The 20,086-nt window shown below is 45.1% G+C and overlaps 1 protein-coding gene across 2 annotated transcripts in view; it reads right to left on the bottom strand.

Moving 5' to 3' along the window:
* Positions 1-433: 433 nt before the first annotated feature.
* ELP6 (elongator acetyltransferase complex subunit 6) overlaps positions 434-20,086 on the bottom strand; it is a 176,007-nt gene continuing 156,354 nt past the window's right edge. For both annotated transcript variants that reach the window (XM_078662545.1, XM_078662544.1), the window contains exons 7-8: positions 6,990-7,136; positions 434-809 (exon numbers count right to left, since the gene is read on the bottom strand). In XM_078662545.1, the coding sequence (XP_078518671.1) occupies positions 681-809; positions 6,990-7,136 (276 nt within the window). In that variant the 3' untranslated portion in view covers positions 434-680. The remainder of the gene's footprint in view (positions 810-6,989; positions 7,137-20,086) is intronic.

The following is a 20,086-nucleotide window of genomic DNA, read 5'->3' as shown; positions in this document are numbered from 1 at the left end:
CTGACAAGGAGCGTGGAATCGGTGCCCCATAACATGCAACTCAATATTAGTGAATGGACTCTCAGAGGCGTCCTCACGCTATGTGCACTTAGAACCCAAGTGTAGTAAGCCTTTGTGTTTATTATCCCTGTGGCCTGAGTGATGTGATTTGAGCTACGGGAACATTACAAATATAGTACTCCGCAGCCCTGGAGCGTATGTACACAAAGAACCAAGCATGGTTTACACCATTTTTATCATTATTTCTATCTGCCTATGTCATAGGTCAGGTACTAACGTAATTTTGCTGAAAAGGCAAACTTGTCCAGGTAAGTGACTTACACTGCAGAGGGCCTTGTGAGAAGTAGGGCAGAATATCCCTCTAAACCGCCCTATCAAAACACAAACATTGAAGGACTGCAGAAATGAGAAGGCGACAAGAGCCTTAAGCTTCGGGTTGAATGAATTTTTTTAATGAGTGTACGAATAACACAAATAATTTATCTTGGCAGAAAATGGTGTGCTTTTAAATACATCCTTTCCACATTCTAATCCTCATTTGTATAAACCTGTCTTCGACATAATAAGAGCCAATAACGTGATTTATTGTAGAGTAACAGGTGCAAAGTGCAGCAAAGCAACCACAATCCTACAAGGAACATGATAAAAAAACAATTCTGAAATCAGATTCTCTTATCAGATCACAGCACAGCAGAGGACAGGCCTCGTGCAAAGAAGCTGACATTTTTATCCTGTATTTTGTACTGGTAGACTTTAGACTGATCCTTCTCTCCCTTAGCATGGCATGGTCCTTTCCAGGTGATCTTCAACTGCAAAAGATGGGGAAAAAGTTGTTAAAAAGTGACATTTACAGTTCTTTTAATACAACTATACAACTTAAGGGTGCTCAATGTGGACATAAGGGTCAAAGAATGCGCTGCTTTTGATATTGTCCTGTGATAGTGACATTCTTTCTCTGCTTTGTTTTATATAATATATGTATATATATATATATATTTTTTTTTTTTCACAGAAAAAACCATAGGTTTCAGGGGTGTTATAGTTAGCGTGACATTTCACTCGTACAAAACCATTGAAATTCCACTGTTATAGTTAGTTCAGCTAATTATAACTCGCACGCCAGCAATACAATGCTGATGAAGTCACATATTACATCACTCATGACATGGTCAGTGACATCACTCATGACATCACTGATGACATCATCCAGTGAATGTGTCTCTTTCTGAAAATTAAATCTTTTTTATATATGTACAGCTCAAGGTCGATGGAAGAATAAATGGGTAAATAAGTGTCTAGATGGATGTTATTTTTTGTAAAATTGTTTGTATAACTGACTGATTAAGTGTGTCTTAGTGAATACATGGGCTAGTGAGTAATGTTTAAATATGTAAATATCTGTATCAGTCTCACTTTGAGTATAAGCGGCTGCATAGGTTGGTGAGTAGCTACATGAGTGTCAATATGGGTTATTAGTTGGTTTTTTGAGTATCAGTAGGAGTGTCTGAGTGTCTGTATGGTTCGGTGGGGGTATTACTTAGCACATAGATTCATGAATGAGTGACTCACTGTTTGTATGTGTTGAAGACAGCATGTGTGCAGGGCTGTATGGGTGGATGAGTGTGTGTATGGGTGTGTTAGTGAGTTAATGACTGTCTCAATACTGTCTTTATGAGTAACTACATATGTTTTAAATTAGTATATGTGAGTATTGGTGTATATAAGTGAGTATATGTGAGAGTGAGAGATTGGAAGAGTTCCTGTATAAATAACTATGCGTTTCTATTAGTGATTATTTAAGAGAGTATGTGTACATTTCTGTAGAAGTAAGTGTAGTGGTGTGTGTATAACTGTATATGCAAGTAAATGGATGTTTGATTATTTATTAGCATGAGTAACTATGTGTTGAGTAACTCTATAAATGAGCGGCGGTGTGTAACAGGATGTATAGGTGTATGAGTACATATAAAGAGGGATTACATGTATGAGTGACTATATAGGACTGTTGGTGAATGAGTGGATGTGTATGTAGGTCTTCGAATTACTAAATAGGTTGTTGTAACTGGTATTGGTATGTACATTTTTTTGAAAATTTTAGTTTCTATTTTTCAATGTGTGTATCAAAGGTTATATTTGGGTGAGAGGAGGTCAGCCACTCTATCACAAAGATGATGTCATCAGTGATGTCATTTGAGATGTCATCAGTGATGTCATGAGTGATGTCACTGACCATGTCATGAGTGATGTAATACGTGACGTCATCAGCAGTGCATTGCGGGTGTGCGAGTTATAGTTAGCTGAACTAACTATAACGGTGGAATTTCAATGGTTTTGTACAAATGAAATGTCCAGCTAACTATAACACCCCTGAACCCTACATTTTTTTCTGTGAATTTCTAAGGTTTTTTAACTGCTAATTCCTAACTATAACGTGCCTGAAACCTATGGTTTTTTAAGTGAATTTCAAAGCTTTTTTAAATGCTAGTTTCTAACTATGCCTACATAGGTAGGACATGTGAAGAAAGAAGAAAAACACACAGAAAGAAGAAAAAGAAATGCAGAAAGAATCAATAGAAGTCCTCAAAGACGAAGAAAAGTGCAAGAAGAAGGAAGACATGCAGAAAGAACAAACAAAGGAGCAGAAAGAGGTTTTTTTGCAAAATCATCCTGTACCCTCAACTTTTTCAGATGGGTACTGGTGGTAACCGATTCTGGCTAACCAGTCCTAGAGCCAGTGCTATGCTAAAAGGCACTTAGAATACAGTTAAAACACCTACATACACTAGGGAACACTATGCGTTGGGATACCCGTTTTATTAGCATGACCTCCTGTGTAAGCCCCTAGTATATAATAGGGCAGGGGGATTAAAACTACCTCTTAAAACGCAACACAGGGCGCGTTTGCACACTGGTGAAGGGAGGGGGGCTGAGCTGACGTGTGAAAACACGCCCTGTGGCCGTTTTAATTTGGGAAATAAAGTCCCCTTGAATCCTGAGTGTCCCTTGGGTACCACTAGCCCATCAGGTTTCTCTACTTAGCACCACAGGCTGTGTTGCAGAGAAAATGGGCACGGCCTGGACCACCTCTCTGCAACGCAGCACAGTGGCATTTACTGGAAGCACCTGGTGGACTTGTTGGCCCCCATGGGCTCTCAGGAATGAAGAGCGCCCCGTCCCCTCCCTTCCCCACTGTGTAAACACGCTCTGGGGCCGTTTTAAGTTGGGAGATTAACTCCCCTTGAATCCTGAGGGTCCCTAGGGGCAAATTAGCCCACTAGGTACGTCCAGTAAGCACCATTGCAGAGAGGTGTAAAAAGGGGCACAGCCTGCACCACCTCTCTGCAACGCAGCACAGTGGCGCTTACTGGAAGCACCTGGTGGGCTAGTTGGCCCCCAGGGTCCCTCAGGATTGAAGGGGAATTATTTCCCCAACTTAAAACGCGCCACAGGGAGTCTTTGCACACATCACCTCAGGCCCTGTCCCCTCCCTTCACCACTGTGTAAAGGCGCCCTATAGCTGCTTTAATTTGAGAGATTAAGTCCCCTTGAATCCTAAGGGTCCCTAGGGTCAAACTAGCCCACTAGGTACCTCCAGTAATCGCCACAGAGGTGCGTCCCAGAGAGGTGTAAAAAGGGGCGTGGCCTCTGAACACCTGTCTGCAACACAGCTCCCTGGCGCATACTGGAGATACCTGTTGGGCTAGTTGGGCCTCAGGGAACCTCAGTATTAAAAAAGAGTTAATCCCCCCAACTTAAAACACGTCACGGGGTGCGTTTGCACAGTGGTGGAGGGGGCGGGGCTTGTGTTGACATGTGTGCAAACACACCCTGTGGCGCAGTTTAAGTTGGGGAATTAATTCCTCTTCAATCCTGAGGGTCCCTGGGGGCCAACCAACCCACCAGTTGGCCCCCAGGGATCCCCAGTAGTCAGGGGCGCGTTTGCAGAGTGATGAAAGGAGGCGGCGTGGCCTCCGGCATGATGCCGGTGTTTTTTTTTTATGTTTTAGAAGGGGGGCTTCGTTTTTGTCATTTTGTGGCCCTGGGGACCCCATCTCCCAGAGCCTGCCCCCTGATTTTTTATTTAAATTTAAATTATTTTGGAGGGGGGCTGCATTGCCCCCCTCCTCTGGCCCCATCCCCCGGGGTCGGCCTTTTTTTTCAAAAAAATTGGGGAAGGGGGCCGCGTGGCCCCCCTTCCGGGCCACTTTTAGCCACGGGGACCCCATCCCCAAAGGCTGGCCCTCTCTGTTGTGGACCGTGGAGGGGGTCCCCAATCCACCCACGGTCCCAGCCGGCTCCCCACGTCCTTCGGGAGCCGGCATTACTTTTCCACATGGGGAGCTGCTAAGATGCAGCTCCCCGTGTGGAAAAGCAATTTGGTTTGACTTTTTCTCCTTCAAAATTCAAACCAAGTTTGCTATGGCAGGGTGGGCGCCATGAGGTTCCTGGGTATCCCGGGACACTGCAGGAACCGGCCCTGGGGGGGTGGCGGTCCCCAGGGCCCTCAAGGGCACCAGGAGGGGGGACGCACGGCCCCCCTCCCACCATTTCTAAAGCCCCGGGGTGGTAGTTGTCCCCGGGGCTGGGGGGGGGGGGGTTGAAGCCAGTAGGTGATAGACAGACAGACAGAAAGACACACGCACACAATTGTTGTCTCCTTATTAACCAGACAACACGCTTTAGCCCATTTGCTTCCAAGTGAGATTTATTTGGCAAAATCTACCCTACGCGTTTCGAAGCGTCCTGCTTCTTCATCACGATATATATATATATATATTATATATATATATATATATATAAATAGTCTCTTACCTACTTGAAAGTAGGTGAGGTTTCTCTGCTTAGAAATCAAAAGGGTAAGAGGCAGAGGGACAGGCTCTAAGAAATGAATTCAATAGGGTTCTAAATGCATTAAAACATCCATGATGGTCGCCTCGCTGAGGTGATGCTGCTGTTTATTGTTGTTGATAATTCGCTCCATGATTCAACACAACTATGCTGTTATTCCTTGACGGCTGGTGGATACTGCTATTTACTATTAAAACTAATAATATTTGGTTATTCATTTTTTTTAAAAACACATCCATGATGGTCATAGGGTCTATGGGGATATTTGGGGGGGCTTATATTATCCAAAATAAGCCTTAACTTGGCATCAGAGAACAAGTCGTGGCTTTTCTTATTTTTGCTTGTTAACAGCTACAAGAATGACAGTGAGTATGTTTAGTGGAACTTTTACAGAAAAAAACAGTTCACATGGGCATACTGTCCCCATCTTCATGTTAAACTTTTTGTTGACACCCCTCCCACTTCATTCCCTAGTCCAAGAAACATTCTTACAACAAGTGTTTGAGCGCAGTGTCAGCCTCGTCACCGAATAGGCGGAAGCCATCAAAGGGCATGTCTATCAGAGACTATTGGACATCCCCTGAAAACCCAGTGGATCTCAACCAGGTGGAGCGCCGCTGTACCTAAATCATACCCCAGAGTAGCTACCATCTGCCCTCTCCACTCAGGCTAGGTGATGGCACCAAATTATATTCAAGGGCACAGCTCTTTTTACCTTTAATCCTGTGGGAAGGCTGCCTACTAACTCTCTCCAGTAAAAGTCACTTAGGTCTCCATAACTGGGGTCATTTGCCAACTTGATGTCTGGAATATGGCCCTAATATATATGTTGTGTATTTGGGACGTTTAGTTCACAGGCGGTTGGTGAAAGGATGGGGATGGCACATTTGTGTGTATCGAGAAATTTGCTTCTCCAGTAATATAGGGACACAAACACTTCAGTGTGACAAACCATCTGGCTGGCTCTGTCCTCCTGCCTTGATCACTTGAGGGGAAAACGTGTCGGGCCCCTGAGCCTGCTGGTAGACCCCAAGATCCATATGCCATTAAAGTTGAAGGCACTGATGGGGTAATATAAGGGGAGATAGCCCACTATTTTCATCTGTACCTTTATGAAAGCATAAAAGACCATTTGGGTTCTTACCTGTGTGGTAAAGATTTGTGTGGTAAAGGCGGTTTCCCTCGAGATTTTAGGGGCAGAGTTTTCCTTAAATGGTGCGATGCGGCTCAGTTATTTTAATGTATAGAGAGCATTTATGGCTTAGATATGCTCTCTATGGTATATATTTGTTCCAACACGCGGTCTTCCATGGCAATTTGCTTGCCCAATTGCCATGGGCTAATCCTTGACTATTAAGAAGGTTTGTTTTGCCATTTTTTGCAATTTCATCTTTTATTTGGCCACAATGAGACAGGTTGCTTCCATGGGCCTGTTGTCAGAGATAAACTTGATATCGTATGTGTACACAGTCTTTTGATTCTCGAAACCTAAGCAGATATGTTACATGTATACATTGTCCATTGCTATGATCACTATAGAAATCGTCATTTGAATAAACAATATATGTGGATGTAATGTGTACACAAGTTGTAGTCTGATACATCCATATACATTGACATCTATAAATGAATTCTGTTCCAGATCAACAGGCAACACAGTTGTTCAGTATATAAGCACGTTGTCTTTTTGTGTAAATAGTATGACCTTTTAACCAGAAAGTTATTAAAATCTGTTACTAAAATGTATGGACTTCGCTTAAGGAAGCCTGTCTTGTATTTGTTATGTATGTTATCAAAAATCCCAGTTTGTTTTAACGTTGGAAGTTTTTTAAAGTCAGCCCTCTCTAAAGGTACGTCTTTGACAGCTCGATCTGCTGTTTCTTGTCTGAATGTCGTTGTTATGCTTTTAGGATTGATTTTAAAGAATCGAATAAAGCTTTTGAAAATTGATTTGAATTGATGCGAGCACTCAATGAAGCTAAACAGAATAAGGACATGTTTAATGATGATTTGAGTTACAGGGAAACACTACATTCAACACACAGGTACTGTTAAACTTCAGACTGCTCCTTCAGCCTTGCACTCTACCAAAAGCCAAAAGAAAAGCCTGACGTGCACAAAGCTAGAGTCCTAGTGCTCACCTGTCCGTGCACATCCTTGCAGAAGCCAGTCGCTAGCCCCTCGGCCTCCAGGGTCAGGCTACTCTGGTGGCGGAGGAAACTGACCACAAGTTCATTTTCATCGTCCTCAGGGTCATCGGTGCTGTGCGCCAGGGCCACTATGTTTCCCTGCACCAAAAAGAAAAGAGGAGGTGGGCCTGTGCAATCTGTTTTGAATCAGTCCTTCCCTTAGGAAGATCACAGAGGAACCACCACACGGAGGTAAATCCACAGAAGAATCCACCAGAAGTGCTGATTCGTCTGTGATCTTTCAATGGTCTTCCCCCTTTAATCAATGGCCCCATTGTTATCTCTTGTCACTTTCTCATGGTGATAGTTCATTGACTCTTGCAGGGCTTGGTACTCATGCTGACACTGTGGGTATAACGATGGCAAAGCCTCCATCCAAACAGTACAGGTGTTAATCTATCGATTCTGGGGAAACACCCATGTTAGCCGTGTAAAGGCCTGAGCTGTTTCTCCAGAAACCATCATTTCAGGAAATACCTTCACCCTAAGACTAGTCACACCATCACAGCTCTGCAACCCATCCCAGAGGCAGGACATCGGACACTGCTCAGTAACTCATTCTCCCTGGACGTAACCTCCAACACCAGTGACTGGGAGGGGTGGACTGAGGTAGAACTGCCACTTACAAGACCATAAAGGTGAGGTTAAGATTTCACAGACTTGGGTTTGACTTTGACTCCTTTCAGATCACTGACCATAGGTAAATCTGGGATGTGCCTTATCCTGTGTAGAGCTGTAACCTTTCTCAAAGCCCATCCAGCACACAACACTTGACGGGTTCACAGAGGTAGCCACAGTGGCATTTAAAGAGCGCTGATTGGACGCATTGGGTCCTCCGAGCGAAAGCAAGGCCCTGGGTGTCTGCACTGGGACTGTGAACACCACCAAGGGTCAAGTGACGTGCACGTACCTGGGGTTGGTGAGTTAAAGTGCTGTTTCCTCCTTTCCTTTTTGCATATTCGCTTTGCATTTAAAATAAGGGCAGTGGGTTTCGCCACGGTGATGTGTGAGGTGCTAACAGTAGGCTTGTGAAGGATATGTAAAACGTTGGATGAATCTGCCAACCAACAGTGTGATTTAATGAGCTATAATGTGCATATAATACTGGGTCCGGGCATTATCGTGGGTCGTTAGTTAGGGTGACCAGAATCTTAAAGCCAAAAACCGGGACTTTTCCCAAAAATAGAAGGACTACAATTTTACTTCAACCCACCGAACATAATGACAGTGCTCCTTATCAGAGAAATACAGAAGAGGCAGTAGGAACATATATAAAATGCTATTTTTAAAGCCAGAAGCTTGCCTGTTAATTAAATAGCTTTCTTATACCAGCTGCTAACTACCCCTGCTTTGCAAAACATAAAAAGATACCTCCCACCGTTTTCAGCCGACCCCCTCTAAAACCAGGACATGAGCTTAATTTCCTGAAATCTGCCGGGACAGCTGGCGAAAAATCGGGATTGTCCTGGCAAATCCGGGATGCCTGGTCACCCTATCTTTAGTTGACGTTGAGCCTAGGGTCTGATTGGGATCACAATTTGGCCCGGGCACTGACGGAAAAAGTGGCCCACATTTGCGGGGCGTGGCCACATTTGCGAGCGTGGCCCACATTCGCGGGCATGCCCAACATTTGCGGGGCGTGGTCCACATTCGCGGACGTGGCCCACATTCGCAGGCGTGCCCTTTTATGAAACACACAAGGAATGTAAGTGGGAAGATATTGTTCTTGGAAAGGACACAGGGCCATGGTGACAATGTCCTACAAGCTGAGCACCTGAAAAACAGCCAGGCCCTTTTCTATTACCAAATTATTCCCAGCCCTCCAGTGCAGGAGCATCTGAAAACAGCGAGGTCCCTCCCTTTCTATTATAAAATTATTCCCCAGCCCTACCAGCGTAGGAGCACCTGAAAACAGCGAGGCCCCTTTCTATTAAACAATGATTCCCCAGCCCTCCAGTGCAGGAGCACCTGAAAACAGAGAGGCCCCTTTCTATTAAACAATGATTCCCCAGCCCTCCAGTGCAGGAGCATCTGAAAACAGCGAGGTCCCTCCCTTTCTATTATAAAATTATTCCCCAGCCCTACCAGCGTAGGAGCACCTGAAAACAGAGAGGCCCCTTTCTATTAAACAATGATTCCCCAGCCCTCCAGTGCAGGAGCATCTGAAAACAGCGAGGTCCCTCCCTTTCTATTATAAAATTATTCCCCAGCCCTACCAGCGTAGGAGCACCTGAAAACAGAGAGGCCCCTTTCTATTAAACAATGATTCCCCAGCCCTCCAGCGCAGGAGCACCTGAAAACAGAGAGGCCCCTTTCTATTAAACAATGATTCCCCTGCCCTCCAGCGCAGGAGCATCTGAAAACAGCGAGGCCCCTTTCTATTAAACAATGATTCCCCAGCCCTCCAGTGCAGGAGCACCTGAAAAACAGCGAGGCCCCTTTCTATAATAAAATGATTCCCCAGCCCTCCAGCGCAGGAGCACCTGAAAACAGTGAGGCCCCTTTCTATTAAACAATGATTCCCCTGCCCTCCAGCGCAGGAGCACCTGAAAACAGCGAGGCCCCTTTCTATAATAAAATGATTCCCCAGCCCTCCAGCGCAGGAGCACCTGAAAACAGCGAGGTCCCTCCCTTTCTATTATAAAATTATTCCCCAGCCCTACCAGCGTAGGAGCACCTGAAAACAGAGAGGCCCCTTTCTATTAAACAATGATTCCCCAGCCCTCCAGTGCAGGAGCATCTGAAAACAGCGAGGTCCCTCCCTTTCTATTATAAAATTATTCCCCAGCCCTACCAGCGTAGGAGCACCTGAAAACAGAGAGGCCCCTTTCTATTAAACAATGATTCCCCAGCCCTCCAGCGCAGGAGCACCTGAAAACAGAGAGGCCCCTTTTTATTAAACAATGATCCTCCAGCGCAGGAGCACCTGAAAACAGTGAGGCCCCTTTCTATTAAACAATGATTCCCCTGCCCTCCAGCGCAGGAGCACCTGAAAACAGCGAGGCCCCTTTCTATAATAAAATGATTCCCCAGCCCTCCAGCGCAGGAGCACCTGAAAACAGTGAGGCCCCTTTCTATTAAACAATGATTCCCCAGCCCTCCAGCGCAGGAGCACCTGAAAACAGCGAGGCCCCTTTCTATAATAAAATGATTCCCCAGCCCTCCAGTGCAGGAGCACCTGAAAACAGTGAGGCCCCTTTCTATTAAACAATGATTCCCCTGCCCTCCAGCGCAGGAGCACCTGAAAACAGCGAGGCCCCTTTCTATTAAACAATGATTCCCCAGCCCTCCAGTGCAGGAGCACCTGAAAACAGAGAGGCCCCTTTCTATTAAACAATGATTCCCCAGCCCTCCAGTGCAGGAGCACCTGAAAACAGAGAGGCCCCTTTCTATTAAACAATGATTCCCCAGCCCTCCAGTGCAGGAGCATCTGAAAACAGCGAGGTCCCTCCCTTTCTATTATAAAATTATTCCCCAGCCCTACCAGCGTAGGAGCACCTGAAAACAGAGAGGCCCCTTTCTATTAAACAATGATTCCCCAGCCCTCCAGCGTGAAGGACTGGACTTTTATCAGTACCAGCGGTGCCAGGGAACAACACCTATAACCTTCATGGGATACCTGTTTCGGCGCACAAACTACAGAGACACGGGACACTTCCTTCGACGTCAAAGATTCAAGGTTTATTACTGCAGGGAACACAGAAGTCACGACAAGTACAACACGTGCAACTTGGGGAGACTGCTTCAAATTGGTTCTGTGGATCGCTCCTTTTATACAGATTTTCCCCATAGGACATCATGATACACAAAGTTTACAACCGGTTCCCATAATTATTCCTCAGAGGGGTCGCTTTGGTCACTTTGAAGCACATAAGGTCCGGAACATGAGTGCGGAAACATTTGGTGGTTCCCAACTGTAAAAACCCATCTTCCCAACATTAGCAAATTCCAACCGGCAGTAAAACAGATCGAAATAGGAACTAAAACAGGTGGAGAGGAAGATGGAAACAGTGGGCGAGTCGAAAAGGGTGTAAAAGGGGAGGTATCGGGAAACACGAGATACAGGCATCAAAGGGACGTGCCTAAATGAGATGCACGGCTGAGACAATAAACTGGCACGGCAAGATGAGCCTCGAGCGGGGCCATCTGCCTTACAGTATCATCCCCCTCATCATAAAGACACTTACAAAGAGCATGTGTCTTCCGCAAATATCGTGGGAGTCCCAGGGTCGCGAAGCGGACAGTGTCCGTTCGCTGCCTACTTGAGGGCAAGAGACAAAAATGGATGCCGTATCTAAGATGGAACCCGTGGGTACAAATGGAAAACTCACATATCAAATGAACGGTACAAGTTAGCACAGCGAAACTGCGCACAACTACTAGACTCGTCATTTACGGTTCTTAGATACCAGACTCGACCATATTCGTGCGAGTCGAAAACACCACCTAAAAATTGTCACGGAACCTCAGACGCTCCTTTTGCCCTCATGTAGGCAAGCACTAGTCGGAATCATATTCGATATTCATCAGACCCTCGAGATGTTGTTGCAGCATAGCTCTGTCCAATCGAGACCCTTTGGTAACAGGTGGCTGTCTCATACACGTTGTAGCACAGAGGCCACATAAGGCAGGACCGCACTGTACACAAAGGCAACACGTGAACAGGAACACTACAACGACTCCAATGATCGTCAGAATTTTCCAACCCCAAGTCGACATCAGGCCCCAAAACCAACCAAGTAGCGTCCAATCCCCTACATCCACGTGTATGGATTCGGAGATCTTATGCAACCTCGAGATGGCTTGATAGACAGTCGGAGCGTTATCAGGAATAAAAATACAGCAAGATGAATGGATCACCTTACAAACTCCACCTCGGTCTGCCAAGATTACATCTAAAACCATACGGTTTTGTAACGTCATAAGTCTGTCCGCCTGAAGTTCTGTGGTGATATTACCAAGGGCACTGGCAGTAATATTAGCTGTCGATTCTACCACTCGAGTCAACTGTCTCAGATTCCTACTATTAACCATAGGTCCCCAAAACGGGAGGAAACCCTTGAAAAAGTCTCCTGCCTCTTGACCGGCAGTATCCTCTTCGCTAATTACGCCTCTCACAACTCTAGTCTTGTGATAATCTGCATCTACAGTGAACGTAGGAGGCAACAAGTTGGCAATAAAGCATGCACCTATAAAGTCAGAGGGTAACCATGCATATGCACGATCATGACAAATAAAGTAGGTACCCTTGGCAGCCAGGAACACAGGGGAGGAGACCATTGGCAGAATGTAATTTTCAGTGCAAGCACTCTCTCCAAGTCGGGCTTTCGATCTACGGCCGCGACCTATTAGGCAAAAATTACCAATGTGGGGTACGACCCATATCGGAGGCGAGCTTTTAAGCTGTTTTTCATTAGTGAACACACTATATTCGCCTCTACTTAGGACCCTATAGGCTTGTACCTCTTCTTCAGGGATAAGCGAAAGATCATAGATATCGCTATCTAAATCCTCTATTGCTATCGATAAAGTTTTTTGGTACGAAGTAGGACCAGAGTAAGGGGAACGTGGTTCTCGAATGGGGTGGAAACCCAGTGCGCTTCGGAACATTGTTTGAAATGCTCGAGCAGACCCTTGGGAGCTATACGGTAACACCAGATATGGAATTCCCTTATCCGTAGTATGTGGCATCAACCCACACACCCAACAGTTAGTAGTGTTTACCACTAACTGATGCTGATGAAGGAGTTGAATAAAGGAATTATTGCGGAATTCTGCACGTCTAGCCTGCTCGTGTTCAGGTAGGATGTGAAAAGAATGAGGAGAAACAGTGGAGATGAAGTTAAAATCAGGGGTAGGAGTAGGTGTGATAGAAGACAAGAAGTGAAACATTGTGTAATACACTGCACCTACCAAAAATGCAGAAATAGTCATGAACAATACGAATATTTGAAATATGAAACATTTGGTACGACTGAGTTGCTGCAGCTTGAATCTTCTTGCTTGAGCTCTTTCCAAGTCCATCAGCTTCGAAAATGCCATTCCCTATGACCGTCCGCAACGTTTCTTGACGCACTTCGTTCTGTGTAGCAATAGTCAATTCCTAGGAGTTCCCAGGAATCGACGGTCTTTAACCTAGCGTCAAGACCTACTAACCAGGAGGAAGTACACGCGCGGCCCTACGGTCTTTATTTCAATATATATATATATATATATACGCAAAAACAATGTCTCTCAGCTGTGGAAACAAAAAGGTGTAAAGAACGGAGCTCAATAAATATACAAAATAATTGTAATAACGTGAGTGTTTTTACAGTGTTCAGGGAAAACGGGATAATGCACTTATCAAGGGACAGAACAGATTTTTTTTATTAGTCTCTGGTGCTTGATCGCAGAAAATAACGAGTTTTCCCAGAACGTGTCTGTTCATTAAACAAAAGATCTGTAGAAGGGACAACGCCCTGTTGATCAGCTGAATGCTCTGGTCTTGAGTTTTCTGTTGACAAATGTTCAGTATTGCCTTTTTGCTGCACTGGGGATTCTCCGACAGGTTGTGCGTCGCTGAAAGGTACAAACGCTGGCAATCCTTCGGTTTCAGTTGATGCAATGCCTTTCCTCACCCACGAGTCTGCTGGCAACGGAATGGGGACTTTCTTGGTGTGGGTGGCATGCACCCAATTTCTGCGCCCCTCAAGACGAACTGCAGTTCTCGTGGCAAGGAGGACTTGGTAGGGTCCAGTGAATCTAGGGTCCAAATTGTTCTTGCGTGAGAAGTTGCGCGTCACCACCCAATCTCCGGGTTGGAGTTGGTGGCCTGGACCCTCCGTCTGTGTTGGCAATGCTTCGTGAACCTGTTGGTGAATTAACCTCAGTTTAGCAGTCAAGTCATGAAGATAATCGATTAACATTGGATACTCAAGTTCACAAAAGACACCTGGTCTAGGGACCCCCCAAACATTGGCAGGACGACCGAATACTATTTCATAGGGACTGAGCCCTACTCGGGAGTGTACAGTTGCCCTTGTTGACAGTAATGCTAAGGGTAAAGCGTCAGGCCACGAAAGACCTGTCGTAGCCTGAATCTTTGCTAGTTTTAGTTTAAGGGTGCCATTGTACCCTTCCACCAATCCTGCTGATTGTGGATGGTTTGCACTATGAAATTTTTGAACAATCCCTAATCCGCGACACACACTCTTCATCACGCTCCCAACAAACTCACTTCCGTTGTCTGACCACACAACCCGAGGCATTCCGTAACGGGAAAAATATTCTTTGAGTAAAATTTTTGCCGTGGACAAAGCCGTATTATCCTTAAGGGGGTAGGCCTCAATCCATCGGGAGAATGCGCACACCACAACCAATACATACTTCAAGTTATTACATCTTTCCATGTGAATAAAGTCCAACTGGATAACTTCGAAAGGGTATGCAGGAGGAGCAAAATGGCCAGGTGGAGTGGGAGTGCCCTTACCAGGATTATGCATCAAACATACCATGCAATTCTTAACCAAACGTTCAGCACATTTCGTAATACCATCATTCTTCCACACAGGAAACAGCAATTTACAGATACCTTTCGCGCTAATATGTGCTAACCCGTGTGCCATAGTCACAACAGCCAGCACATACGCATCAGGCAACATCCATCTTTTCTGTTCCGACAAGTCAATCCAACAACCATTCGTATCCAACTTTCCCGTACTTTCTTTCCACTTCGTCTTTTCAGTCTCGGTAGCCTCATTCTGAATGGATTTCACACTCTCAACAGTGTTTTCACACATACTTGATTCTGTAGGCCACCTTACCGAACTCGTCACATACATTCGAGTGCTAAGGTTCCGGGCAGTTTCTTTAGCAGTTTCATCCGCAAATGCATTACCACAACCAACATCATCCGTCACTTTACAATGCGCACTACACTTAACAATCGCCACTTGCTTAGGCAACGTAAGTGCATCCAGAAGATCATTCACAAGCTGGCCATGCTGAATCTTCTTACCATGTGACGTAAGGAATCCTCTCTCTCTCCACAGTCGTCCAAAACTATGTGCCACACCAAATGCATACTGGCTATCTGTAAACACATTCACTCGTTTATCTTTAGACAATACACATGCTCTCGTCAAGGCAATGAGCTCAGCAGCCTGAGCTGAATTTTGACTCAACCTTGCGCTCTCCACAATCGTTTTCAATGTAACTATAGCATACGCAGTTGTCACATCACCATTCGGTAATTTGAAACAAGAACCATCCACATACAGAGTACCATCGGGATCTGTCAATGGAGTATCCTTTAGGTCAATGCGACCCTTGGTTTCTTCCTCAGTTCTGAGGTAGCAGTCATGTACTGCTTCACTGCTTGATTCTGTGTCGATCGGCAGCAATGTTGCTGGACTCAACACATTACATCGTTTTATCCGTATATGACTGGCCAGCAACGTCAACTCATACCCAGACAATCTTGCGCTCGTCAGATGTTGAGTTTTCGTTCGGTTTAATAGAGTGTCGACTGCATGCGGAACCATTACCGTGAGCATATTACCCATGACTAGACCTGCAGACTGTCGAATGGACGCCGCAGCTGCCGCTGTTGCCCTTAAGCAACTTGGCAAGGCTCTTGCTACTGGGTCTAAAGTCGAAGAAAAGTATGCACATGGGCGTTGCTTACCACCAAAAGATTGTGTCAAAACACTCAACGCGCAACCATCCCTCTCGTGAACGTATAGTGTAAACGGCTTACTGTAATCAGGAGTACCCAACACAGGAGCCGAACACAACGCATCACGCAATTCAGAAAAACTTTTCTGACATTCTTCAGACCAAGGTACTGGAGATGAAACATCCTTGCACGTAAGGGCTATCAATGGTTTTGCCAACAATGAAAAATTTGGAATCCATTGTCTGCAGTAGGACGTAATACCTAAAAAGGCACGAACATCTCTCTGGGTTTTCGGCACAGTCATTCGGGAAATCACTGCAATTCTCTCTGGGGTCAACCTTCTCCCTTCTTTTGACAATAAGTGACCTAAATAGGTAACTTCTTGGCAACAATACTGTAGCTTCGAAGGTGATACCTTGTGGTGCAAGTCATGTAAATAGTGCAATAATGATACTGTAGCCGTTTTGCAAATAGCTTCTGTATCAGCTGCCACTAAAAGATCGTCTACGTATTGAATCAAAGCTGCACCTTTAGGCAATATAAAGTCATCAAGCTGACTTTTAAGTGCTTGGCTGTAGATTGATGGACTCTCACAGTAACCCTGTGGAGCGCGTTTTAGCCTAAAACTGCGACCTCCTAATGAGAATCCGAACAGGTCTCTGCTTTCTTCTGCGATTGGAATACTAAAGAAAGCATTCTTTAAATCGATCACTGTGAACCAGGAGGCAGATGCCGGAATCATTGTTAGTAAAGCCGTAATGTCGGGAACCACAGGAAATTGCGGAACCACTATTTTGTTTACCTCTCTCAAATCTATAACAAAACGATACACAGGAGGTTTAGTTGGGTCAGTTCGTTTCAAAATTGGCAATACAGGGCTATTGCACACGTTTCCACGAGTTTCTTCAACAACACCCTTTCCAATGAGATCATGAATGATTCCTAACAGTGCTCGTTCGCCTTCAAGAGAAATACGATATTGAGGTAACCGCGGTAATCGCGCATTTGGTTTTAATTGGATCACATAGGGTGGAATGTCTAACAGACCCACATCATTGGGACCTGTGGCCCATAAGGACTTTGGGAGGGAATTCAATTCCGGTGGGAATTTATCAACCGATAAATACATGGGAGAGATCACTCTCCTCCCCAATGTAAGTTCCACTCCTTCAGGGGAACAATACAATGTTGCATATAATCGTTTCAACAAATCCAAGCCCAAAAGATTTTCACCACAGCCTGTAGATAGAATCAGTGGAGCCGTTAGCTCACGTGGTCCAATCATAAGAGGCAAAGGGTTAGAGACTGGGTTACTAACAGGGGCGCCAGAGAATCCAACGGAAACATTCGTTAAGCCAGACAAAGGTGCGCCAGGGAGTTTTGAATGCATGATGGAACTTTTCGTCGCACCAGTGTCTAACAGAAAAGGCTCAACTACACCCGATGTAGTCACTGCAACGTAAGGCCCACTCTGATCGACCGGAACTGACACTACTCCCTCTCTTTGTCTTAGGCTGTCCTAGTAGTGGTCATTTACAACAGTCTCGTGGTCTATATAATAATCATCAACATTATATTGTGCAGACTGAACTGATCCCGCATTTCGCTGGTCAAAATAATTATTTGCATCCGATTGATTCTGATGACGATCAATCTGATTGTGGGATGAACCACGACCTCTACCACGTGGTGCCTGCTGAGGACCACTGCCACGATTTCCTCGAGCTGACACACCATTTAAACGGTCTTTTAAAGCAAGACACTCATATTTCAGATGTCCCTCTTTCCTACAATATGCGCATTGATTATATCCTAGTGTAGATCTGGGATCAAAGTTGTCAGGACGCTGCTGCATCCTATCAGGCTGTGCACGGGGTCGATACTGCTGTTGCGCATCATTTTGGTTCGATCGCGGAGGGTATGCTTGCTGCAACAAAACCTTCGTTTTGAGTTCTTTCGTTTTCTTTTCTACACGATCACTTTCTTCCTTTTCCCTATTCTCATAATACTGAGCCGTTGCCAATATTTGCGCAGGGGTTGAGACTGCCCACGCACTTTCTGAATTCTTTAATTTGTTGCATAGCTCAGGCAGCAAATTTGACACAAATTTGTCAACGAATAACCGCTGACCTCCCTCAGCGCCCATGTCCTGGCCGCTGTGGTCGATAAACGCTTCCTCAAACCTCGTAAAGAAATCCGAGACGCTTTCGTCTTTCTTTTGCTTACAAGCTGACAACTTATCCCAGTTCACCTTCATCGCTGGCATGAGAGTTTTCATGAGCGTAATGATTCTCTGAGGCAAATCCAAGATCATTTGTTCAGGTTTAGCTCCACCAACTTGTAATGCATCAGCTGCTAGCAGTGCAGCCCAATCACCCCCTAATTCAACAGCGTGATTGGCTTGACGAATTTTAGCCCAAACTGGTTGCGGTACAACATTGCCAAACAACATGTCGATGTCGGCAATATTCATAATAGAAGCTTCCACCAGTTGTGATAACTCCTTATAATAACCAGCCGGATTTTTACGCGGATCGGGTAAGGATTGCTTCACCTGCAAAACTTCCGATCGTTTCCATGGAAGATGTATCCATACCCTTTGAAAATGCGGCAGAACCGGAGGGTTAGCTTGCGGATCTCCAGGCACCCACAGTGGCGGGACTTCTCTCATGGGATACTGACCAGGAACCGCTTTCCAATTCTCAGTGGTATCATCTAATGACACTCGAGAACGTGCTGCGGGTCTAAATGCTAATAAACGTTCCACGGCACGTCGTACATCGTCACCTACAATCATACCATTCGAAAAGTTACTCTGGAGTTCAATTATGTCGGACGGTACATCATCTACATCATTATTGTACCATTCTTCCCTCAAAAAGTTACACATTTCCTCAAATACGAATCTCTGCGTAGGCTCATTAAACTGAGAAAATGTATCGAACACTACACGTGGAGTGTAATTGGCAGGATGTCTTATCCACCTATGGGCCATTGTTACTAACGTCTCTTTCTCCCTACCACTAGGGATCTGACTCCGTCTCTGAGGAGTATCAGATGAATCCGACGAAAATAACGGACCAGGAAGGGGTGAATAAAGGGTAGCAACAGAATTAGGAACACGCTTACGAACAGAAGGAGAAAGAAAAACAGGAGCAACAACACTAGAGGTAAAAGAAGACATAGTAGGAACGGACAAGGTAGTCGGAGAAGCAGAAACAACAGTCTGAGAAGGTACAGGTACAGGAGCAGTAGGAACGATAATAGATGGAGATACAAACGTAGGGTTAACAGCGGGCTGACCCGCAGCCGCTGGAGCAACAAGAGGAACAACAGGAGGTATTACAGGAGGAACTACAGGAGCAGTAGCACCCTGTACATAAGGAGGTGGTGATTTCATCAAGTATGATAGCAAGGGATCCTCCTTCAAATCTTCTTCTTTCTTTTCTAATTTATTCGGTAAAGCTGGGTAACATTTATCTATTTTCATATGATGCAATCTAGTAGCTATTTCCAGGTCTTTTTCTTCTTTGTCTTGTCTACATTCTTTTATAGCTTGCATTATCGGAACAAATTCTTGCTTTTTATCCTTTTTAAGTTGTTTGATTTCTTTCTGTTTGGCCTCTTTACGCCATATTCGAAAGGAATCAAACATAGCTGGCCTAGCTTTCTTTAAAAATAATTTAGCCTCAAGATTATCTAAAATCAAAAGTTCAAAAGTTCCGTGTGGTGGCCATCTAAGGTCACCGTCCTTCTTCGTGTAGCGGATCCAGTAATCATTATAGATTATGGGACCCACACCGTGTCGACTATATAGATCATGTATCGGAGTTCCAACTGGAGGTATCGGACATGAGTCCTCCAACCGGGAGTCCATTGCGCAACATTTGAAAATACGAAACAAACCACTATGGCTAGGCATCGTGCACACTAACCTAGTATCAAACTTCAAGGATTACCGAAGCAATAAAACCTCGTGTAAGTCAAAACCCTCGGTTTTTGGCAATTGCAACTGTCAAATAATACTAAGAACCAATACTAAGAACCACAAATGCAATGGAACCATGCAATACAACAAAGCCGTAAGGCTATTACAAAGCTCGGAGAGCTATTACCACAAAGCCTGAGGAGGCTATTACAAAGCTCAATGAGCTATTACAACAAAAACCTTAAAGGTTAACACCAAAGCTTTCAAAAAGCTAAAAACAATCACTAAGGACTGGGAGCGACCCACAAATACTTAACTCAGAACTTCAATGGCGTCACCAGGAAGGCCCGTCTATCGTCTCGCTTTGTACAAAGATCTACGCCGGACGTCGAAGACAGGTCGACAGTCAGGGCATCGGTCCATTGCAGCCGTCAGGAGGCGGGAATCTTCGCAGGGAAAAAC

Source organism: Lissotriton helveticus, chromosome 10 (assembly GCF_964261635.1).
Source record: "Lissotriton helveticus chromosome 10, aLisHel1.1, whole genome shotgun sequence".
Lineage (NCBI taxonomy): Eukaryota > Metazoa > Chordata > Amphibia > Caudata > Salamandridae > Lissotriton > Lissotriton helveticus.
This window is presented reverse-complemented; position numbering and strand designations above follow the sequence as displayed.